This window comes from Rhinolophus sinicus, linkage group LG17, assembly GCF_036562045.2.
Source record: "Rhinolophus sinicus isolate RSC01 linkage group LG17, ASM3656204v1, whole genome shotgun sequence".
Classification (NCBI taxonomy): Eukaryota; Metazoa; Chordata; class Mammalia; order Chiroptera; family Rhinolophidae; genus Rhinolophus; species Rhinolophus sinicus.
Window position 1 is genome coordinate 10,617,074 of NC_133766.1, and position 26,359 is coordinate 10,643,432.

At 34.0% G+C, this 26,359-nt stretch overlaps 1 protein-coding gene across 1 annotated transcript in view; it reads left to right on the top strand.

The window, feature by feature from the left end:
• The window catches only part of XPR1 (xenotropic and polytropic retrovirus receptor 1), a 130,568-nt gene that overhangs the window by 95,684 nt on the left and 8,525 nt on the right, over positions 1 to 26,359 (top strand). The window contains exons 8-13 of the mRNA XM_019733509.2: positions 3,900 to 4,090; positions 4,307 to 4,486; positions 8,987 to 9,158; positions 10,303 to 10,506; positions 19,521 to 19,687; positions 22,717 to 22,856. Of these exons, the coding sequence (XP_019589068.1) occupies positions 3,900 to 4,090; positions 4,307 to 4,486; positions 8,987 to 9,158; positions 10,303 to 10,506; positions 19,521 to 19,687; positions 22,717 to 22,856 (1,054 nt within the window). The remainder of the gene's footprint in view (positions 1 to 3,899; positions 4,091 to 4,306; positions 4,487 to 8,986; positions 9,159 to 10,302; positions 10,507 to 19,520; positions 19,688 to 22,716; positions 22,857 to 26,359) is intronic.

A 26,359-nucleotide genomic window follows, 5' to 3' on the forward strand; every position in this document is an offset into this window, starting at 1 on the left:
TTTTCTACATGAGCTCGTGATTTAATATTGTTATAATTTATGTTATTTTCCCCCTTCTTTCATTCCCCACCCCCACTCCAGTTCAAGCCATTGTTTCTCAGTCTAGTTGTGTAGGACACAGCTCCCTGGCCCATGCTGGTATTATGAGTCTTGGGCGTTCCCTCCCACCCCCCGGCTGAGGCAGGCGGACAGCAGCTCACGGCAGCTCTCGCCAGCCGCCGGCCACTCATGCTGACCACGGGCCACTCATGGCAGCACACGACTGCTCATGCAGGCTGCCAGCCACTCACGCTGACCTTCGGCTGTTCACGGCAGCCCAGCTCCAGGGAGAGCCATTGTTCACGATCTCAGCTGTAGAGGGTGCAGCTCACTGGCCCATGTGGGAATCAAACCAGCAACCTCAGCGTTAGGAACAGGGCGCTCCAACCACCTGAGCCACCAGGCCGGCCCTATGATCATATTTTAATCTGGTTCTATTTCTTGAGATGAATGCAGTCGTTTTATGTAGAATGTATGGAAATACTACAATAAAAAACCTAGCCCCCAGATGATCAAGCTAGCTGTTGTGGAAAGAACAGTTACTAGTCTTTAAAAGGCCTTGCCTGGGTTTCAGTCCCAGCTCCACCGTTTGTTAATTGTTTGGCTTTTGAGGATATCACTTCTCTGAAACAGTTTCCTCATTTGTTAAAGGAGCTTAATACCTTAAATTTAAAGGATCGTTTTTGAATTCATTCAACAAAGAAATTTTATGTATCTCACAGTTGTGCTTGATACCCATGAGTCTTAAGATAGATAAGAGAATCCCTTTTCCTATTAAGCTTATTATTATGCCAGGGAGATTAAGACATATTAAAACAATAGTAATACACAACAAGATAGAAAGTGTTAAATCTTCTACATAAGCAGGTCAAAGGAACAAGTGATAACTTTTAAATGAGAGCATCAGGGAGACATTTATGCTGGACATTGATGGAATGAAAGATACTCCAAGTGAAGGAGACAGATGAGCATAGATTTTAACTTTAGTTGGCCGGGGTATGGGGTGGAGCATAGGTGGAGGGGAGTGGGTTATGCAGGAGAGAAGTGATAAATTCACCTAGGGTAAAGGAGAGTATTGGATGATAAGAATGCAAAGAGTTTGAGACCAGTTCTTAGAGTTCAGCCGACAAGTGTTAGTAAAAACACATTTATAGTTGTGAAGCACTATATCAATATAGTGCAGGTGATAGGAGTTGCTCTTTCTGTAGGGAAAACCTTAGTCATTCGTATGTGGAATTTTTTACTTCCAAGATGAGCATGGTGGTATCATTAAATAAGACATAAGACTAAATAAATACATACACTTCTTTATTCTTTTTATGTGAACGAATCGAAAAGAAGTTTTTTAAAATTCAGGGACAAGTTGAGGTGTTTGCTTTCATAAATATAGACTAAGTTTTTGTGAGGCAGTCTGAGTTTTTTAATGTTTGTGGTGTATGCATTTAGTGTCGTGCATTGTGTTCTCACCTTAGATCCCCTCTTAGTTTGATCTTTGTGTGTGGGGTCAGGGGAGGCAGGGTACATACAGTTAAAGTTAGCTGTCTGTCCTTAGTTATCTCCCAGCAGATGCTTAAAAAATAACAGTGTTGAGAGTTGAGAGGGAAACACTGCAGTAGTAATACATGTACAAGCACGATTCTTGTTTTCAAACATTCACATCAAAAAAATAATGCACATGATTGCTGTAGTTTCTCAAGGGGACATGACCTGATATTTAATAATTTGTCTGAAATTTATGTAGTTCTCATGAAGATGAAAAATTACCTGTTTAGATTTTTTAAAACTTCTCTTATAGATTCCTAATAACCTTTACTTAATTTGATGCAGTAACAATATACTTGTTCCTTTGTTGTCTATTCTTCAGTAACAGCCAGAATAACCCTTTAAAATTGTTGATCTTGTCATGTCACTTATGTGCAAAACCTTTCATTGGCTTCATACATCAAAGTGAAAGCTTAAGTCTTGACAAAGTCCTGCAAAGTCCTGCTGGATCTGCCCCTGGATCCCTTTTAGCACTTTACCTCTCCTTTATTCCAACATAGCGGCCTTGGCCTTCTTCCTGTGCCTGGAGCACACCAGGCTCATGCCTACCTTGGAGCCCTTTGAACTTTCCCTTTACTGGGAGCTCTGTGCCTTCAGATATTCACATGATTCATTCTCTGTTCCCTTAAGGAAATGTAAATGCTCTGCAAATATCCTGAGAGGTCTTCTGGACCACCCTACCTAAAAGAACACCTAAGAGCATTCTTTATCTCCTTATCCTACGTTTTTTTTCTTTCAAAAAACTTATCACTGTCTAATATTATACAAAAGTTTCCTGAAGACAGGTATTTTGTCAGACTGGTGTCACATATAATAGGTACCTAATAAATATTTGTTAAATTAATGAAAAAATGAAGTTTCCTCAAGTAAAAGGAAGAAAAATCCTGATATATACTGAATACTCATAATAGGCCAGACATTGTTTTGGTCATTAATATATGTTATTCACATTTAATCTTCTTAACAAACTTTTTAGAGTAGATATTATCCCCCATTGACCAGCAAGGAAATGGCGACTTAGAAATATTAAATAATTTGCCCTAGTTTAGCTAGGATTTGAAATCTGGTCTATCATATTTGACTCCAAAGCAAAGACTTTCTGTACCATGTTATTTTTAAATTAGTAAATGTGCTATGTACAATAGAGAATACAAAATTAAATAAGCGGTTCATTAAGTGTATACGGTAGTATATAATTAAATTTCAAATGAATAGTACTAATAATGCATATTATAGTTATTTGGAAAAATTGAGAAATTGTAACACAAATTGAAATGTTTGGCCCATAGTAGGCTCAAAGTGAAACATATTGGTACAATGAATTTTTGGACAGAAAAGGATCTGGCTCTTAAATAATAGAATTTGAATTGTTAGAGCAAGGCCATGTTAGGTCTAGGGGACAATATAAGCAAATGTGAAATGAAAACTTATTAAAAAGGATAATAAAATTCATCAGGAGGTAAGAATTAATGTTTAGGGATACTGTGAGAAAAGATTGGGAACAGTGAGTTGGAGATCAAATTGTGACGAACATGAATTACAAGGCTAAGGTGTTGGAATGTTCTAATTATTGGAGAGCTATACAATAGCCGTGATCCTGCATATTTGTGTGGGTATATGGGCACTAGAATGTAGTGGTTAAGACTGTGGGCTTTGAAATAAAACTGAGTTAAAATCCTGGCTCTGCCCTATACTAGCTTAGGAGCCCCAGCAAATTGCTTAACATTTTCTGTGCTCTAGTTTCCTCATCAATCAAATGGCAATAATACTTTTCAACTCACAGAGCCATTGTGAGGATTAGGTGAATTATTATAGGTAAAGATACTGAGAACAATCCTTAGCACATAGGAAGCATTCTACAAGTATTAACTGTTGTCACGTGTATGATTTTTGAATTCTCACATTAGTGTCGTGTGTACTATTTCTTTTAATTTTCACAGCAACTCTGTGAGGTAGGTATTACTATATCCAGTTTAATGATGGACAAAACAAAACCCAAGACGTTGTGTCATGCCGGATATCCCCAGCTGATGTAACTTATCTTGTGGTTCTAAACTATTTTACCATGGTTCTCTGAGAGCTAAGAAATTAATGGAACTACGGATCAACATGGTAACAGTAAAATTTCAGGAAAATTATTCTGGTGAAATGAAGAAAGGAAAGAACCTGGAAGCAAGTATATCAGATTCTTAAGATAATCTAGATTTAGATTTTATTTATAAAAAATACTTATGCCGGGGCTGTTGAGAATTAAGAGAAAAGACATTATTAAAAGAGACATTATGAATTTTCTAACCAGTTAATTGATATTCTTTCAGCTGTATTTAAACTTGAAACAAATAGAAGTGTATGGCCCTTGATAAGAATCTATCGGGGTGGCTTTCTTCTGATTGAATTCCTTTTCCTACTGGGCATCAACACGTATGGTTGGAGACAGGCTGGAGTAAATCACGTGCTCATCTTTGAACTGAATCCGAGAAGCAATTTGTCTCATCAACATCTTTTTGAGGTAATCAAAGCAAGACATAAAGTCCCACAACTATAGTTTGCATTAGGTATGCACACTGGTTTAGTGGGTACTGAAATCCATCTTCTACTTGAAGAGGACTGTTGACTTCATAACTAAACATTTTTCTTACCTTTGTTTTATTAAAGAGATTTCTGAGTAATGGTAAAAATAAAATAACAATTTTTTTCTCTTTTTGTCTTTTCCATCATTTATCAGATTGCTGGATTCCTTGGGATATTGTGGTGCCTGAGCCTTCTGGCATGCTTCTTTGCTCCAATTAGTATCATCCCTACATATGTGTATCCACTTGTCCTTTATGGATTTATGGTTTTCTTTCTTATCAACCCCACCAAAACTTTCTATTATAAATCCCGGTTTTGGCTGCTTAAACTGCTGGTAAGTCCAGAAATTTGTGTACCATTTTTAGAGTGGCGTATTGGTCATTGAATTCTTCCAGGATGAAACCAAGGCTGCTGTACTGCACGACTCCAGGAGGCTCGGTTCTCACTGACTGTAGTCTGCATGAGAAGCCCCAGCTTCTGGGGCCAAGAATACAGTATGGTGTACACCTGATGCTGCAGAGTGCAGTGGCTTTGGCAGCAGCACACGTGCGTTTCTTTCCTCCAGAAATGGAGTATGAAGATGTTTCGATACTGAAATGATTTTGCAAATAAATAATAATTCATTAATTTAATTACTTAATTACACAGATTATTTAATCAGCTGTGATAACATGTAGCACTCTATAAGTTTCCTTTTTTAAAAAAAGGTAAAACTTATTTTTATGTTAAATTCATATAAGTAGTTCACCAAATTTTTGTTTTACGAAAGATTGGTTTTCTAAGAGTAACAGGAATATCTTGCCATATCGCCAAGTTTAATTTGAGAAAATGACTTTGATTCTTTGTTTATAATAAATTTCATTTCTTCTTCCACTTTACATATTTCTTAATCTCAGAATCATGCAGTCTCAGCATTAGGATATAGAATTTCCTGCAAAAATGGTAACCATATTTTTTGTGATAGTGTAAAGATAGCTTTAGGAAAGGACTTCTACTTACTCCTAAATTAATAAACCAGCTCTATTTTGAAAATCAATTGAGAATGCTTCTATTTTCATAATTATTTCTTATATTATGAATTACAACTAACAGTAGAATAAAAATTAGTGATTAAATTGACCAATCTCTACACAAACTTTCAGGATTTTCTGAAAGTGAAATAATAATTTTTTTTTTCACCTTATATACTGCCTTGAACACTGTAGTTTTCTTTTTTTTTTCCTTTTTGTATGCCCCATAGGGGTGTAAAATATGGCCTTCCTATAAAAAAAAAAAGCATTCAACAGATAAAAAGCAACCTATGTTCTAATACAGGTGAGAATTTATAGCAATCAGGAAAAAGAAAATGGCCCAAATCTCCTTGATTTTTTTTTTTTCCTCCATAGTTGATTGTTATTTATTTGTATATCTTATTTCTTCTACTAGGATTTTTATCACAAATTGAGACTCTTCCTCTTTTCCTCCAATTTCATTAATATAAATAAATAAAAGAACAAATAATTTCCTTTATGTATAGCACCACTAGGCTTAACTTTGGGTTTGAATGCTGAATATGGAAGTTAGATGTACAAGAGTATTTTGATAAGTCCTAAATATACCATCACCTTGAATACGTTTTGTTATCATCATCTAGAAAACATGCTTTTTAGATGAATTTTTTTAAGACAAGAATAATTTGAGCCATCTTTTTCTCTCTTGAAATTTACACTAAAAATAAATCATTTCCAAATAGTACAACATCATTAGATTACCTTTCTTATTTTGAAATTATTTGTCTTTTATTACTAGATTTTTGTGGAGTTTTTAAACTGTGTTATTTACATTAGAAATGTAGTATCTTTTGGTAACAAGGAAATAACTTTCAAATTATAAACACCTGTTGTTTCCTGCTTCAATTATTGTGAAATCTTTATAACGCTATTTTGAAATGCGGATTGAAAGACTCAGAAAACTCAGGTGTTAATATGATTGTGTCATTGCAGTAACAGAATATAATACAGTTGTGTACATTTTGTGCTAAACGAGCATCTCCCCAGTGCATCCTTCTTTGTTTAAACAGTAAGCTATGATTCACGCATGAGCAATTACTCTTATTAGCAGAACGATTCCCCATTGAGCAGACATTTATCTATGCGTCTTCCATGTGTTAATAAATGAGGACTTATTGATGGAATAGGTTGGCAATGATAATATAATAAGAAATAACAGAACAATGAAATGTACTAGAGCCTCATCTTAAAGTAAAACTATATTTCCTTCTTTCGTTTTTTCTTTAATTTTTAGTGGGAAAAGAACATACATCATTTGGCCATAGTGGAAGACACTGGGCGCTATTTATACCCATATTTAAATTTGAATCTATGACTTGATATATGGTACTTTCCTCCCCCAAAAAAGCTAAAAAAGTTTATAGGGAATTGATTTATTTTGATATTACTATCATATGTCAAATTAGTACAGCTTGTTTACATTCATTAAGTCATACATCATTTCTCCAGATCTATATTTGCCCTAATTGGAAATCCATTAGGAAGTATAAATAATGCCTCTGATTTTCTAAACAAAAATATCAACTTATTCCTATAGAAGGCTACTTGAAGTTTTTAAATTAGAGAACTTTGCTATATAATTTGGAAATTGATTTTTCCCCAATATTTTCTTTACAATATTTTCTTTAGTTTATAGTAAAGTTTTTATAGTAAAATTTTTTGTCTCTACTATAAGAATAAATAGAGAGATGTTCTCATTAATAATGCACTGTTCTGTGCATCCTTATAATAAACCGTGAGGTTGAGCTGCTATTTATCCACATTTTATAAATGAGGAAACTTACTTAGGTTCAGTGAAGTTAGATGAGGTTGCACAGTAAGTAATGGAGATGGGATATGAGCCCTGGCCGTCTGGCTCCATAATCTGTACTCTTAAACACGGTCATTTATCCGCTAGACCTGGTAGTCACTTTATCTAAGGTGTTTAACTTTGATTGAGTGGATCAAATTAATGGAATACAAAAATTAAATTTGGAAAGAATGTGATTATTCACAAGCCTCTAAAAAGTAGAAATTAAAACTTCAGCTCTTGATCTGCGTTAACTTAGAAGCTGAGGTTAGCATATATATTTTGTATAATAACTTATTCGTGGCTTTTTTGTGTATGTGGATGAAACACCAAATATCCAGAATTGTCTCTAGCTTTCTTAGTACTGTGACTTGGTGGATCATTATCATTTTAATCAAAATCACAACAAGGTAGAAGTTTGAAAGACCTTAACCAGAACAAGAAAGGAAGAAGAATTCTCACTCAAAAGGGGAATTCATATAAATCCAAGATGAATTTGACTGTGTAAATCTTTTAAATCTATTCTATACCCTAGAGTTTCTTAAAATACTACATAAACTGGTACCAAAATTTTTCCGTGCGTAAGTGACTAACATCTAAACCCCTAACTGCTCCCGCCCCCAAAAAAGAGTTTGCTGTATCTGGAACTTATGGTTGCAAGTGATATAGGTTGTCTCTCTGTCTTACTTATTGAAAGGGTGAGTAAGTGATCAAGATCGAGACTGAGCCATGGACTCAAAATATGTCAGCTCCAGAATATAATTTCCCAGAGTCTGTACTGTGTCCTGCAAACACCTGGTCCGACTTCCAAAGTTCCAAGGCAATACCTGTTGTTGCTGACACCTAGGATCGATTTGTAATATAGCCGTTATTCTCCCTGAAATAATAAAGGGGAATAGAGAAAGAATAGAAAAAAACTGCCAGGTCTGAGAAGAGAGCCATAGTCTCCCAGGTTGAATATGTCCACTAAATGATTATAATTTAGATGGCAGGAGAGCTACAGATTTAGACTTACTTTCTCAAAACTGCCGCTTAGCCAGAATTCCTTGCTTAGGAGTCCATTTTCATCTGTACTAGACAGAAAGGGTCTGACAGGGTGAGGGCTAAAACTGCCTTCACCCTATCTTCACTTCACTCAAGGCCTTTCAGGGCATTCTGCACAATTTGAGGCTATTTATGGTGATAATAGTATCTGATCTTGCCTCTGCAATGCCAGGATTTCTCTTTGCAGTGGGAAACAGCTTTCCATAGAACAGGCCAGGATGCATTTGTTGTTAAGTCTTCCATAAAATGGGGATATGAGTAACACCTGGCTCATAGGATTGTTAGTAGCTTATGAGAAATGCATTATGAGAAAAATATGCAGCATGGATTAGTGCTCAGTGCATTTAACCTGAGTTCATTTATCATTGTTTTCATAACAGTGGGATGTGGGCTGATTTTTTGTGGCATAATTTGAAAACAAATGCAGTCATCATCATGGCATTAGTGAAATGAAAGTGATTTTGCTTAGCGAATAAGGCATGCTTCAGACGACATACCATCCTTCCCTTCCTGTCCTTGGTAGGCAAAGAGCTTTGTATTCATTTACTAAGCTTCCATCCCAGCTAAGATGGGAGAATACTTCAGAATTTATCATAGCACGTGGGTCTCCAGCAAAATTTACCCTAGAGCCTAATACTAAGTGTCCAGTCAGTGCTTCTACTTTCTATCACTCTCTGCTTTCAGCTTCAACTCTTCCCACTTCTCTACTTTCTAGCAATTTCTGCCTTCCCTCCCCCCTTTTATTTACTCTCTTAGTTATGCATTCAACTCATTCCTCTCACTAGCACTAATTCTCAACCTAGCCACTGTTGCCAGGTCCCTGTGTTTGTGATTGGCTCATTAGTTTCCAGTTTATCAGCTAAAATAATGATGCTGCGTGGTCAGACATGAATTAGAGAAATTTAATATGAATTTTCTTGTTTCTCTGTGTTCTGATTTTTTTTCCTCCTAGTTTCGAGTATTTACAGCCCCCTTCCATAAGGTAGGCTTTGCGGATTTCTGGCTGGCCGATCAGCTGAACAGCCTGTCAGTGATACTGATGGACCTGGAATATATGATCTGTTTCTACAGTTTTGAGCTCAAATGGGAGCGAAGTGGGGGCCTTTTGCCAAATAATTCAGAAGGTAGGGTATGAATGTGCATCCACACTACTAAACTGCCAGTGGAAACCAAGAAATATTGGGAATGATAACTGAGACATTTAAGATCATGATGAAAACTCATCCAATAATATTACAAACTTAATTAAATGTACTTGGCACTACTTTAGCACCCTCTTTATCTGACATAATTTGGCTCTTAAATTATGTGTTAAGATTTTAGCCATCCATTTGCCAAGAGATTTACAACTTACACTAAAAAAATTCTAAAACTGAAAAAAAAAAGTTCTAGTACATTGGTAGTTATAGTACAAAGGCTTTGGTGCCAACAGTTGCCATCACAACATTGGTTTATGATGATCAGAATACTGATTATTTAGAGCTACATTAAGTGCTTTGAGAAAGTCATTGTGGATTGTTTTTTTAATTCTTATTGGGAACCTTGTTTTCCTTCTGGCTCTTTATCCCACTCTTAGTTTATGCCAAGAGTTCAAGTTATTAAGGAATTTTGCCTTAGACCACATTTAGTCTGCTTACGTAACATCTAACAAAAGTTAATGAAACTGCTGCCAACACATTTTCATTTGATTGTCAGCAGATGAAAACTCTATTATAGGTTGATCACTCTATAATACATTCCCAGAATTTGAAGAAAAATTGATTTACCAACTCCATTCTTCTCATTTAAAAATACAAATTTTGCTCTTCATTAAAAAATAAAAAGTGTAAGAACATGAACAACCTTAGTGAGAATGTTATATTATAGTGGCTTGCAGTTCATGAAATTGATTGGAGTCACCGGTGGTAGTTGTAGGTATTCCAGATGTTTCAAACACAGAGCTAACTTTTCTTTCTCTTTGACTAGTATACTCATCTTCTAATTTTATTATGGTCTTACCACTCTCCAAAGAAAGCGATTCCAGAAGAGATAGTCAGAAACCTGAGAGGGCAATTTTCCTACTAGGTCCTTCCTATGTATTTTACCTTCTCTCCTTGGCTTATCTACCACTAAAAAAATATGAGAATATAATAGTTGCAAAGAAGAAAGTGATTCTAAAACCCAGGCTCCCTGCTTTTATGGACTTGCTAGTGGTTACAATATATAACTAAATGATGTGAACAAGTTATTTTTTTATTTTTTTAAATTGTAATTTTTTCTTCTTTGAAGTCGTCACAGAACCAGAAATTTGCCACAAATATTCATATGGTGTGCGGGCCATTGTTCAGTGCATTCCTGCTTGGCTTCGCTTCATCCAGTGCCTGCGCAGATACCGAGACACGAAAAGGGCCTTTCCTCATTTAGTTAATGCTGGGAAGTACTCTACAACTTTCTTCATGGTGACGTTTGCAGCCCTGCACAGCACTCACAAAGGTATTCTATGATTGACTGGGAAGAGGTTTTTCAAAGTATGATTTTCACTACTTGAATCTGTTTACTCTGGTTACTTTTTCCTGTGTCATGCTCTTTTTTCCACTGAAGTCCCCTCAGTTATACTAGTTTGTTCTTGAACACAATTTTAGTCACATTCCAAAATTTACTAGCAAGTACCATTAAAAAGAATCAAAGTCATCCAGAATAGAAGTATTTGTAATAACATTTGAAATCCTGAATTGTGTTTAATGGGTTCAATCAGTAGACATCTTGGATTTTCATTTGGTTTTTTTAGACTTGTTGTTCATTAATGAGGTTGGGAAATGCTAGGTTAAAAAAGTCCCTGTGGCAATCATGTATATTTTTAATCTCTTTCCTTCACCAAGTTATAAGGATTGTTTCCAGCCCATTTAACTGCAAATTGAGTTTTCTGATCTCTCTAGTTTCTTATCTCCATGGCAACCAGTTATTACTTGAGACAGCTCTTCTGTTGGGAGGAGAAAAAAGCTTTTAGGTTTTGAGCCACATGCAGTCACCCTTTTGAATTTTTAACCTTTTTTGAAGAACTGTCGATCAAAGATCTCGCTTCCTTTTACTAAAATGCATTACTTCTTTGTCTATTCAAATCAAAATCAGCCCACACCTTAGAGGCTGTACCCTCTCATCTGTGGGTGGTAAAGAAATGTCACTAATTGAAATTATGACATTTATTTTTAAATACTTTGGTAAACTTTTTCAGTGTGTTTTTTTTTTTTTAATTGAGATACCTTGTTTTAGGAGCCTTAGTGTTTCTAGAACTGCTGCTTACCTAAAAAGTGTGTCTAAAATGGTCATGAAAGATTAGGGCAGTGCTTTTTGTTGTTTGCTTGTTTGGGTTTTTTTGTAAGGCTTGTGATTTGGTCCAGCAGAACACTTGAAAACATACTTCTACTTTTTGCAGTAGATTCTGTGATTACAGTAATATTGATAATGCAGCCAATAATCTTACCACTAGATAGGCACCCTTGTTAAATGATAATTTAACTAAGTACCTCAGTGAAGGAAACACGTCCTCAAAGCTCCCTTCCTTTTAACTCTTGATGAGGAATGCTATTATTCAGTCCTGGCATGCATCGTGATTCAGCAGTTTATCGCCAAGAATTTGTAAATCAGGCAACTGATTTGGCATGGTACCCCATGACTCAAGAACCCTTTACTTTTCTCCTGTTTCGGGGAAAATTAAGTACTGTTTTTTGGTTGATTTTTAGGACATATCTTTATACTGATACCATTTAGTACGAAGCTGAAATTTTTTGGTTGATTTTTAGGACATATCTTTATACTGATACCATTTAGTACGAAGCTGAAATTTTTTGGTTGATTTTTAGGACATATCTTTATACTGATACCATTTAGTACGAAGCTGAAAATCTGAATTCCTCAAATCTACAAAGCATTCCAAATCTAAAAATCTAGAAGGCTTGGATAGAATTGCGGTCTTCAGACTTTCTTTTCTCCTGTACCCCTTCAAACAATTTTTTAAACTATATTTTTATCATCTATCATTTTTATTTTATCATCTTTATTATTTTAAACTATTATTCTTTAAACTATATTACTTCGTGGGCATTTTTAAGTTTGCATCTGAAATTTTTCAGAGAATGCATTCAGTAAGCATTGAGAATATTCTATGTATCAAGCTGTGCTCGACACTGAAAATAGAGCAACAAACAAAACATGATTCTTGCCCTTAAGAATTCATAATCTAGTAGGGGAAATAGTCAAGTAAAAAAGGATTAATTGTTTGCACAACAGTGTGCCTATACTTAAAACTTCTGAACTGTATACCTAGAAATGGTTAAATTTTATGCTACCGTGTTTCCCTTAAAATAAGATCTAGCTGGACCATCAGCTCTAATGTGTCTTTTGGAGCAAAAATTAAGACCCAGTCTTACTTTACTATAATATAAGACCAGGTCTTATATTATATTATATAATATAATATAATATAATATAATATAATATAATATAATATAATAACCGGGTCTAATAATATAATATATATTAATTTTTGCTCCAAAAGACGCATTAAAGCTGATGGTCCAGCTAGGTCTTATTGTCGGGGAAACACGATATGTGTTTTTTACCACAATAATAATAGTTTTTAAAAAGACATTTAAAATAGAGGGTAAAGAGGTAAGTAAGATACCAGAGCAGCCTACATAAAGCACAAGTCCTAACCCAGCCTCTAGGTCTCAGGATGGGGAAGTACAGAGAAGACTTCCCAGAGGTGATAGTTAAGCTATCATTGTCTGAATTGAGTTAAGGAGGATTCCAGTTATCCCATTGTGTGTTTTGCCCAAGGCCATGTAATTTGTAAGTGGTGGAAGTGCTACTGTTTTCCAGTTCTGTTCATGTCCAGCCTAGGGCTTTTTTTGTTTTCCCCTCCCCAGACCAAGCCACACCTTTAAAATGGAGTTACAGTATCTGTTCTGTTTACTTCACAGATTTGTTGTAAGGATTAAATAAGGTGTAGTGCATATAAAATCACTTTATGCATTCTAACTTGCTATACAAATGGAATTTATCATTAAATATAATTCTTTGCTGTATAGAACTGGTATATGTGTCTTCCTTTATTGAATGTCTTTATAAGAGAAACCCTTTCGATCACTTTGGGTGGAGGGGGCTTGTATGGGGCAAGTGTCAATAAGGAATGTTTTTGGCTTTTTGTTCTGGTAACACAGATGTTTACTCACTGAACTTGATTCATGTGCCTACAGTCAATTTTTTTAAAAAAACAAGCGTTGGTTATATATCTTAGTTATATCCCTAAAATTAAAGAAAAACACTCTTTGTAGTTGCTACATATTAAATATTTATACCTTTTTTTTTTTAACATCTAAAAGCCTAAAATGGGGGGGGAAATGGAAAGACAACTCAGAGGGACCATGGACAGAAATTTTGACATGAAGTGATGATCAAAAGTAGAATTTGATTTGTTTTTTCTTGGGCAATATTCCAAGAAAAAAGGCATCAGAAAACATAGACTTTGGAAATAATCGTTAGGTCAAAGGAATAGATTGTATATGGTTAACAGGGTAGATCTTTTTCTATTGGACATGTACGTGCTAATTAAAAAGGATAAATTTTATGAGGGGAAGAATAGAAGATGGTGAAGTAACCTCGTTCAGACTCAGGGATCTGAGTCTTTTCAGAGTACTAGGCGTGCAAGAGTTTTCGTAGTAACAGCATTATTGGGGACATTTTCAAGATATTTACAAAGGTTATGTCTTATGTTATCTGCATGATTTGTAAAAATTGAGGCTCAAAAGTTAGCTCTGGACCTAGAGTCACTTTTTAAAAGGTGAGAGAGGTGGTTTAGGCCCATTTTAGGGAAACTAAGTATGATAATACTGCAAATAGCCCTCACTTGTTGCAGTAAGAAGGAAACACATTTTAAACATTTCAGTATATTTTTATTTTCCTTCGTTGATTTTAGAAACAAAGGAGAGTAGCTGGCAGCCAGTCTCCATATTTTAAGAATTTACATTTCATTATACGCCTAAATTTGATGCCAACTCCTACAAGTTTTTTGTTGGAATTGGGATTGGAAGAGACAGGAAAGTGTTTTAAATGGTTTTTGTGTGTCCTTGAGGTTTCTTGGCTTTGACAAGGAAAAGCTTGTGGGAGGTAGAGTAATAGAAGAAGCCATTGTGTTGTCATTTCTAACCCGTTGATTTCACTAGATTTTCTGTTTTTCATTTGCAGTTTCTAACATTGTAAAATATTCATAAATTCTTAGTGGATTTTGCTCCTTGCTATTCTCTGAATATGTAGAAGAAAAAAACTTCTTTTAAAAAATCCTTTATATTTCACATTTTCAGTTTTTTGTTAGCATCAAGCATTTGCTATTTCACTTTTTAAAATATTTGGGGAAAGAGGGATTCTCTGCTGACTTAAAAGCTGAGTTCATTTCTGTTTGCTCGTTGTCCAGTGCCCAGATCCCTGCTAGATCCCTTCCTGTTTAACATTCTGTAAGGCTCGCTGTGTCCCCTAATGAGGATTCCTCAGCAGTAGTCCAGTGCCTTTCTTCAGTGCAAATAGTCATGTCATTGTTTTGAGTGAGCACACATAGTCCTGAAGTGCTTCCTTTCTGAGGTATGGCCAGTTTGTTACCCTGTTTCTTCCCTGATAATAGGCTGATATGCATGAATTTCCAAATTTTAGTCTTGTTATACTATGATAGAAACACTTTTTAAAAATTCTCTAGGGAAACTTCTGTTACAATTTTTTAAAGACATACACAAAAATTTTTAAAACTATTTAGATAAAGTTTTTATTTGTGGCTTACTATTGAAAGTAGCTCAAATCTTTAGCCCCTTTTGAAATTTGATATTCTGCTGTAATTTGTCTAGTTTAATGCAGACAAGAAATAGATTATTGTATCACACAAGAAATCAATTATTTTAGAATTTATTATTTGTCGATATTGGCTTCAAGCTTGCTGATGCCATAAAATCAAATGTGAGATATTGTTTGCTTCTGATTATTAATTTTACTTTGACAATTATTTCCTGAGTAGATTTTATATACTTGGCATTGTGTTAATTTTAAATAATTTTATAAATGTTACATTAATAATCCCATTTATATTTCACCTTAAATTGCTTTACAAATATTATAGCTTTAAATAAATTAAATTTTCTTTGTAGCTTCCTTCCTGCCCCCACTTTCTCCCTAACCTCTGGCAACTACTAGTATGTTCTCCATTTAATAATTTTGCTATTTCAAGAATTTTGTATAAATGGTATCATATTGTCCTGTAACCATTTGAGATCTGTTTTTTTTGTTGTTGTTTTTTTTCACTCAGCATAATTCTCTGGAGACTCATTGAGGTTTTTGCATAAATCAATAGTTTGTTCCTTTTTGTTGCTGAATAGTATTCTATGGCAAGGATGGATGTACCATAGTTGAACCAGTCACCCATGAATGACACTTGTGTTGTTTCTAATTTCAAGCTATTATGAATATAGCTGCTATAAGCATTCATGTACAGGGTTTTGGTGAACATAAATTGTCATTTCTCTGTGATAAATGCCCAAGAGTACAATTGCTGGGTAGTATGTTAGCTGCATGTTTAGTTAAAAAAAAACACACACACAAAAACTGCCAAACTATTTTAAGGGTGGCTGTACCATTTTATATTCTCATCATCAGTGTCTGAGTGATCTGGTTTCTCCACCTCCTCACTAGCATTTTATGATGTCACTATTTTTTATTTAAGCCATCCAGCTAGGTGTGTAGTGATATCTCATCATGGCTTTAATATTGTTGAATTTCTTTTCAAATGCTTATTTGCAATGTGTATGTCCTCTTTAGTGAATCGTCTATTTTCTTACCTAATTTCAAATTAAAAACTAGTAAACTGTTATCAGAGTAGAAAGGTTTTGGCTGAAAATAAGACTATTTACCTTCACACAGTGCCACTTTTTTCCTTTTTAAAATATCGTCCCTGAAATATGGTTCAGGATGATTTTCATGGGTAATTTTTCTGGTTTCTTTCTTCAGCACTTTTCCTGACGTATTACGTATTTTGCTTTATCCTTCCTATGATGGGTATAGGTATAAAAGTCTAACCTTATTTTTATTTGTTTTAGATTCACTAGATGTCATTACCATAAATACGTCCCCTATGGGTTATGCTTCTGACATGGCAGGTGTGTACTAGAAGCTTAGAGTAGAATAGCAATGACTTGATTTTCTGTGATTCTGCACATCATTAAAGTAGGCTACCAGAGATGGCCAGGAGAGAATTAGATATAATTGCTTGCCTAAAGTGACAATATTTTTCCAGTACATCCCCTGAATACCAATGAACGCAGATGATTTCGCGTAGAAGCACTTCTCATTTGGGAGGGGGGAAGATCAAATAAGGATAATAATTAAAAAGAGACCAAAACGTAGCATATGTAGACCAGGTGTATGCTAATCATTGTTTGATAAAACATTACTTATTCCAAAATATTCTGTTAAAATATTTGGTTTTTTAAAAGTCAGTAAGTCTTTGTGTATGTTTCGTCGAAATTTTATAGAAATAATATGGACTTAGAAAGGAGGGAGGTGCTTGACCCACTGTACCATTTTAAGAATTAAAGGATCAGACTTGTATTTAAAATCTAAGAAAAATAAAAGAAAATTAGCATATTACTTGTAGTTTAATTTCTTTTTTATTTTCCCCCCATAATCTCCTTTTATATAATAATTTGAATTCAATGTAATTAGGAAAGAAAATAAGCTTTCAGTAATAAGACTTGATTTTACGTATGCTTACTTGAGAAATACACATTTTGTTACCTCCTGATGAATGTCTATTACTGTATTCTCATTTTATTAACTTTTCTAGGAAACAAAATGGTGGCTTATTGTTGAATAAACTAAATGAGATATATGTAAATTACTTGGCACATAGTAAATATTCCGTTAAAAGAGAGTTGCAGATATAATTTACAGCTCAGTCACTTGTCTTTACTTCTTTGTGATGATCTTGTTTTGAAAATATGAGAAGAGTGTAAATTTTATTAAGTTGCTCAATGTGCTTTATTCCCTGCAAACTATAGTAGATGAGTAATAGTTTTTTTTATTGCAACCATAATGCTAATAATTGAACTATACTATTCAGCTAGACCTTGTATCTATCTATAGAATCAAATAAAAGGTATGTCAGAATACATCCAACTAAACCTAGATAGTAAGAAATATTTTGTTAGGCCTTTTAGGTTGATGATTCATATGGCACAATGTTGTAGTATAAATATTCAACCCAGTTTGCTTTTGATGAAAAAAAGTTTTTGTGGAAATAATTTAAACCTGAAAATGTGTTTATATCAAAGCTTGACTGCTCAGTAGAATTACTTGTGGACTATTTAAAAAACATTTTTTTCTGTTCCCTACCACTGACTTTCCAAGAGAAGAAGCTGAACAGTCAAATGATAGTATATATGTTTAACAAACCAGCTCTCTGGTGGGAGTGGGGATACAGGGCACAGATTTGCAGTGTTTGCTGATTTCCACGGTGTAAATACTTCCACCATAGCCAGTTTCAAGCTACTAAGATGATGACATTGAATGTTGGGAAAGATGTATAGTATTGTATAGTAGTTCCTTTATACAGATACAATAAACATACATAACTGAAAAGAATAATAGCAGAATTTAGTAAAATAATTAGGAAGTGGTGAATTTTGAGTTTTTATTACCTTTGTTTTTAATATAATTAATTGTAAGTTTATATAATTTAATTTAGTAATGACTGTGTTTAACAACCAGCTTACAAAGTTTTTGAAAGTTGAACAGGTGGCTCTCATGAGCTGGTACGAGCTGACTTACACAACACTGGAGCTCTGAGATATCTGTGTTTTTTAACCAACTACCCATAATTCTAATGCAAGCAACCTACCAGCTAGTTATTTTTCTAAAATACAGATCTGATCCTAAGGCCCAAGAAGGCATTCCACAGCCAGGCACAAAATGTCTTTTCCAGCCTCATTTCAAATCATACCCATCCCCACACAGCCTCTGTATTTCACCCACACTAGACTTAGATTACTTTCAGCTTCTCAAACACACTTTGCACTTTCCCACCCTCATGCTTTTTTATTATTTTCCTTCAGTTTTGAATGGCCTTCCTTGCCTCATCTGCCTGACTTTTGCAACACTATTTATTTATCCTTCTAGAAATAACTCAAATGCTACTTCCTCTTATTTCCTACTGTTGGAAACATTCCCATTCTCCTTGATGTTCTCATAATACTTTGTTTATAATTCATTTTGAACTCAAACTTATTATCAGTAAAGAATAGTTGTTTTACTTGCTATATTATAAATTTCCAAAGGGTTCCTTTGAATCATACTGTACTTAACACTTTAATACCATGGTGTAAATACTTCCTAAAATTTTAATACCTAAAAATGATTAATAAACATGTTTATTTTAATAGGAAGAATTATGGATAATGCATTTACGTTCTTTACTTTCTATGCCTTTGGGAAACTAACCAAAATTTAAACTTTTTTTTTTTTAATTAGGTGATTTGTACCTTTTGTCCTGATGATTTAGGACCATAGTAGTAGTTATATAGCTATATTCTGCACCTAGAGAACACAAATGGTCTCGTCTGATCTCAGAAGCTAAGCAGGGTCGGGCCTGGTTAGTACTTGGATGGGAGAACACAAATAACATCTTGATGACTCTCGAACTTAAAAATGAATTTCATTAGAGAATATATGATGTACTTAAGAGTAACAAGGAGTAAATTGTATAACTACATTTGCAAATTATTTTTATTCTTCTGATTTAGTACACTTTATAGTGTTCCCAGCATAAAGTCACATTAGGTCTTTGTATCAATAAACAACTTCTATAAGAAGAAAATAGTGTGTTTGCTTTGATTTGAGAAATTTGCTTTAATACATGTTCTTAAGGATCAATTTCTCATCAGTTGGTTGCTTTCTGGTATTTTCTCTAGAATTAAAATTAGCTGATCACTGTCACAACAAATATTGACAGGATTCAAGGGTATGAAGGAAATGTTCTAAAGTAAATAAACAATCCAAGAATTTCTTGAAGCAGTTGCAGTACATTCCTTGTTAGTAGTGTCTCTTTTTTTTTTTTTTCAATTTTGGCCCTAAGCTGCCACCTGATGGCAGAAACTAAAATGACATCTTTGTAGTATTATAAGCCTCCATCGCAATTATTTGGATTTTTATATATTCAACATAGAGCCTCCAGAACTTTAAATGCACATTTGTACAAATTGTATGTATTTGATAAATGTTTGATGATTACTTTTGACTTCAGGAGAATCAGATTTATTATTTAACCTTTGTGAGACAATGATCCTACTAAGGGGAGATATGTTTAAAATCTTCCTTCCTTTATGGAGCTGTATAAAGAATCTGTTCTTCAATTAGTTTCATTTAATGAAGAATTTTACTTAAATCTAGTAATTTTCCCTTTCCCTTTTTTTCTTCAGAACGAGAGCACTCAGATACCAAGGTATTCTTTTACCTGTGGATTGTCTTTTGTATCATCAGTTCCTGTTATACCCTTATCTGGGATCTGAAGATGGACTGGGGTCTCTTTGATAAGAACGCAGGAGAAAACACCTTCCTCCGGGAAGAGATTGTATACCCCCAAAAAGTATGTACAGTGTTTGTGTCTGTTTAAAAAAACAAACAAAAAAACACTCAGGTGTACCACCAGCTAAATCCTAGTATGACATATACCCAATCCCAACATAATATAAATAGAAAAAACAATTCCAAAAAATACTAGTTCAGTCAGCAAAAAAAATGTATCAGGTGTTTACTATATGCTGGGCACTATAGAAAATAAAAACAAAACAAAATTCTGGTTCTTAGAGAGGCCATGAACTATATTATATTCCAAACGGATTGCAATACAATATAATAAAGACTAAAATAGAGGAATGAGTAGCTTACCATAATTTTTAATTTATGTTTGAACATGCAATTCCCTCCACTCAAATGCCCCTTTGCCTTGCAAACTCCTGTTCCTCCCTTTTAAAAGTCAGTTTTAGTATTATTTTCTCTAAAAAAGCCTTTCTTTATTTCTCCAAGCATATTTAGCTATTCATCCTAATCCCATTTTACCCTATACAAACTGCCATTATAGCAATTATCACATTGCATTACAATTATCTGTTTAGGTATCCATATCCCTCACTGCCCTGCGTGTAGTAGATTTAATGTTTGTGAGATGAATGTATAAATACTTGCCTGAATGAGCAGCGTACAAGGAAAGGGCGTGCCTGACTGCTTGAGTGCATCAGGAGGGCTGCTTTCATTTATTTCACCCAGCTTTTGTTAAAAGTGCCAGTTCAATCTGAAAATATATGGATAATTCCTTAGGAATTAGTTTAGGATTTTTATCTATGTATGAATAAAAAGATGAGAGAGGCAGAATTAAAAAGTCAAAAGACCAAGAGTGTCTTTATTCAGATATTGACAGGAATTAAACAATGAACTGGAAATCCTGATAAGTGAATTCTAGTCCCAGCTCACTCACTAACTAGGCAAACAGACTGCAGTGTATTCTCTTCTGTAAGGCACGATGTTGTAACTCTTGGTCCTTCTCCAGTTCTAAAATTCTGTGAGGGGGCAGGGAGTACAGATTGGGTCACTAGTATTTTATGCTATGTCAGAATGTCACCAGTACCTCAAAATGGTACTTTAAAAAGTGTGTGAACATATAATATTCAATTCGTGCATAAGGAAGGCTGTTTTCACGTGTGAGTTTTGAAGGTATATATGATAAGAGAGTATATACAAAGAATGATTTGTAAGGTAACTTCAGATAAGCAAATGAAGGCAGAACAGGGGATATCCATTGACAGTGATCTTTTTTATGTAAGCTATAGCAGTAATCCTAATGTGCAGACTTAGAATTTATGCCCAGGGCAGTGGACATACCTTCATACATCTTATTTGAAAAGAAAATCGGTAACGGTATGCACAAGTCAGAGAGCAGACATGAGCTCAGGTAAGAATGGTCCTTTTGCGCTCACCAAATGTGTGTGCCTTCTTGCTCCTTACATTGTTCTTGCCTTACTAGAGATAGAATACATTCATTTCTTATTATGCTGATTGTTTAGATGAACTGTTTGTATCTTTATATAAATGTTAATCCGTTCCTCCTTTTAAATAGTTCTAACTTACTGCTTTCTATAGTGAATAGACTCAATCAGTTTCCTTATTATATTTTTTCATGGCCCTAGAAAATAAAGTATATGCTTTCCTACTTTATAATTTGCAAATTTATGACAAAAATGTTCTGCTGGATTGCCACAAAATTTCAATTTTAGAAAGGAAAATATTGGAATAAAATTCATTCTACTTGAAAAGGGAAGAAACTATTTGTGAAATCCAGTGGAGCTTCATTTAAAAATTAAGAACACATCTATAAAAACCCTAAAATCAGTCCCTAGGAATTAACAGTGCATAATATCGAGCACCACACCCAGTTCCAAGAAACATTTTTATTTCCATATTAAAACTTAACTTTTCTGTGTTTCTTGACCTCAAGTTAAGTATATTCTTCCCAAAAGACTTCCACATTTTTGGCAACATCAGCTTCTATGTCAGTCAACTGTGGGTCAGCTTAAGACTGACTCTTAAATGCATGTGAAATTGCAGTTTTTCACTGAAGCCTAATAATAATTTACTGAATGTGGGTTTATCCAAAAATTGCATTATCACTATATTGCATGGATGGTGGAGGGAACAGGGAGGTATGTTGATGTGTTAAAATCTTCATAAAAATCTATCATAATGATCATAGTGGATAATATCTAAAATTGATTGATCAAGGTATAGCAATATACACATTATTTAGAACAGGGAGGATAAATACTAGGAGAAACAGCTACAAATTTTGAAAATGTTTGTCTACAGAATGGGAAAAGAAGGTGACATTGAATATTATACATTCACACACTTTTTTGTTGTTGCTACCCTTCTAATATGAGTAGTCCTTTGTTAAAACTTCTTAAAAATAAAATGAATTCTATGGCCTAATACATAGCAGTTCTAGTTTCTAAGATGTCACAACCTTTAAAAACATATTTAAACCAGACTTGTGTAGGTAAATCTGGACTACTAAATACCTGGAAGAATTGGTTAGTTGAGTGCTATTTTCCCCATGTAAAAATGGAACATTCCTTAAATTCAGCCATGTTTGTGAAATCCAAGCTTCATTTCATTTACTGAAATCAAAAAGCAAGGCAAAACCTCCTTCAAATACAGGGTAAAGCAGTTGGAAATAGCACAGCTAATAAATCTGTTCATTTCTAATATTAGCTATTGACTCATTAGCGTATCACATATGTATTAGAATGTCATCTCAATCAGATTGAGGATCTCACCTAGCTTATACTTCTGAGACCTAGAAGACAGACTGGTATACAATATAAGAATGAAATATATTTGTTAAATGATTACTGAAATTCAGTAAAACTTCATTTTTAATAGTGCACCATTTAAGAAAAAAACTAAATTTGTGCAATCTTTCTAAACTATAAAATAAAATAAAACTCTTTCCTCTTTAACTGTGTTTTGTTGGTGAGACATATATGAGTCTTGTTGCTGGGATAGGTGTGCTATTGTGTGAGAGACATGGTAAGTATACTGAATTTGCTTATTATTCCTCAGGCCTATTACTACTGTGCCATCATAGAGGATGTGATACTGCGCTTTGCTTGGACTATTCAAATGTCAGTTACCTACGCGACTGCGTTGCCTCATTCTGGGGACATCATTGCTACTGTTTTGGCTCCCCTTGAGGTTTTCCGGTAAGCAGACTACCGAAAAGTTTATCAAAGGTTCTTTTTACCTAAAAAGAAAAAAATGTCTGAATTAGAATTTATTGAAACTTATACTTGAAAAGCTTAAAGTTTACAACTTCTCTCAATCTTATCCGCGTCAGAGTTGGAAAATCCTACAGAGTAAGAGATTAATTCTTACAAAGTTAAAATAACTGCTAATGATGACTTACAGGCTCTTTTAGAGTTGGGATCCATTGGAAGGGTCATGAGTAGAAATTGTGAGGTAAAAAGTCTTAGAAATTAAAATTCACGTCTTTAGAGAATCAGTTTTTGCAATTTGTCAGTCTCGGTTATTCAGCCCAACTTTCTCACTGGAAACAAATAAAAACAGTGCCAGATAAAATGTTTTTTTTAAATCAGTGATTTGACAAGATAGCCTGAAATCTAAGTGAAAGCAGGTACCCGAAGATAAGCAGAGCACTAAAGCCAATATTGCATTTAAGAAATACCTAGAGACTTGAGATTCAATTCTAATAGCCAATTTAAAAATTTTATGCACCTAATAATATAGCTTAAAAAATATATAAAGCAAAAGTTCACATTACTAAAATGTAGTAGATGAATTTACAATTATGGAGGAAGATTTTAACGTATTTTTCTCAGTAATAAGTAGTCAGTTAACAACCAGTTTGACCTAACTGGCATATGTAGAGCACCACATACAACAACCGTTAAATACACATTCTTTTAAATGCATGTAGAACATTTACCAAAATTAACCATATGGTGGGCCATAAAGAAAGTATCGACAAATTTCAGAGGGTTAAAATCACAAAAAGATAACTGGAAATTCCCAAATGTTTAGAGATTAAATGGTACATGTCTAAATAACCCATGTGTCAAAGTTGAAATTGCAGTGGAAATTTAAAAATATTTTGAACACAATGATTGAAATTGTGGTAAAAGAAAATACGAAATGCAGCTAAAGCCATGCTTAGAGGTACATGTATATAGCCTTAGATGTATATATTAGAAAAATATACAGCTCAATAAATTGGAAAAATTTAAAAACAGTAAATCAAACCTAAAAGAAAGTATAAAGAAGGAAGTACAAAGAACAGAAATTAATGAAATAGAAAGTAAACATACAATAGAGAAAAATTATCAAAGCCAAAGTTCTTTAAAAAGACTAATCGATAAAATGTCTAAATAGGAGTGATCAAGCAAAAAAAGGAAAGAAGGCACAAATTTCAAATACAGATATCCTAAAGATGTTTTTTAAAAAGAGTAAGATGATATTATGAGTAACTTTATGTCAATAAATTTAAAAATATAGATGAAATGGACAAATTCCTCAAAAAGCACAGTTTACCAAAACCAATAAAGAAGAAATGGGAAATCAGATAGGCTTATATCTATTAAAGAAATTACATTCATATTAAAACTCTCCCCACAAAGAAAACTGCAGGCCCAGAGAATTTTTCCAAATATCTGAGTAGGAAATATTATCAATTTTACATAAAACTCTTCAAGGGAAAAGAGGCAATGAAAGGAACAGAACACTTCCCAGTTCATTTTGTGCAGCCAGCATGACTTGGATGTCTAAACCTGCAAGGACATTCCAAGAAAGACCAGTCTGTCTCATGGACAGAAATGCAGAAATCATGAATATTTACTAATTAATCCAGCAATATATGTAAAGGATAGTACATCACAACCAAGTTAGGTTCTTTCTAGGAATGTAAGATTTAATATTAAAAAAATCATTTAACATATAAAAATCATTCTGTAACTGATTAAAAAAATAAAAGGGGGGAACCATAATTATTTACTGATGACATGATTGTATATGCAGAAAATTCTAAAGAATGTACAAATAAGCTATTAAAATAAGTGTAGCTGTGTCCCTAAATACGAGGTCAATATAAATATAAATTAGTGTTGTTCTATAAAACAGTCGCAAACAACTAGAAAATGAAAATTTTAAAACCATACCATTTTTTAATAGCATCAGAATATATCAAATACCTAGGAATGAATTTAATGAAAGATATGTATATGAAAATTGATAATAAGCCAGTTCTGTAATTTATATGGAAACAGAAAGGATCAAGAATAGGCAAGACCATCCTGAAAAGAACAAAGTTAAAGGACTTACACTCTCAAATATTAAGACATAGAACTACAGTAATTAAGACAGTGTCTGGTGTTGGTGAAAGAATAGACAAGTAGTCCACTGGAACAGAATAGGGAGTCCAGAAACAGATCTACACATGCATTGACACTACCTGATTTATGACAAAGGTGGCTAAATAAGAGTGGAGAAAACGAGGTCCTTTAGTAATGATATTGTCAACTAGATCCATACGGGGGAAAAATGAATCTCAACTCCTCTGGCATACCATATGCAAAATCAATTCCAGGTGGATTGCAGAACTAAATATGAAAGGTAAATCAATAATGCTCTAAAAGATAACATAGGATGGTGCCATCAAGGCAGCTTTGGTGTATGGTAATGTTACATGTCTTATTTTTGAGTGGTAATTACTCATTGTGATCACTTTATAATAATCAAGCCGCACACTTACAATTTGCCCACTTTTATATATCTATGCTATACTTTAATGCTTATTTTTTTAAAGCAGCCCAAAGGAAAGGATTATCTTCAAAATAGTGGCAGTTAGATTGACAGCTGACTTCTCAGCAGCAACAATGAAAGTCGGAAGTCATTAAAATGGTATCTTTAGTGTGCTGAAAGAAAATACTAAAACTGTCTAGAACTCTTCACCCAGTGAAAATTCTTTCACAAATGAAGGTGAAAGATATTTTCAGACCAGGTGGATAGCATTACTCTGAGTCAGAATGGGCACATTTAGCAGGATGACCTAATAAGATATAACCTAGAAACATAAAGGTAAACCTGAAAGATAAAGATTGAATCTGGAAACAGTGTATTTGTTGCTGTCAGTACTCTCTCCAAACCATTTGTCAACCCTTCTTCACTTTCCCACATGTCTAGGTCTAGGACCTGAAACTTCGTCACTACCAAGATCTCCTCCACCCACTTCTTTCTCTTTCATGTATGCTGCTTCATAAATTAAATTTTTTTCTAGTTAAAAAAAATTGCTTAATTATACATTTATTCTTGGTTATTGTATTTTTAAAAATGTATTTGCTTAATAATACAATCAGGTGTTCTATCACTATTTAAAACAAAAGCAAAAAAACCTCCTTTGAATCTACTTTCTTCCTCCAACTGTTGCCCGTTTTTCTCTCTCCTTCACAGCAGAACTCTTCTAAGAGATGTCTGTGTTTGCTGTCTCCACTCTCTTACTCCTCCCCCATTCTCCCTTTAATTCAACTCATGTTTTTTCCAATACACAAACTAAATCATTTTTGTTAATAATCTATAATAATAGTAAACACGTATTGCTTAGGATGTACCTGGCACTGTTTTAAGCCCTTTACATGTATCAACTTAACTGAATCCTCACAACAGTCTTCTGAGGTAGGTACTGTTACTGTTCCAT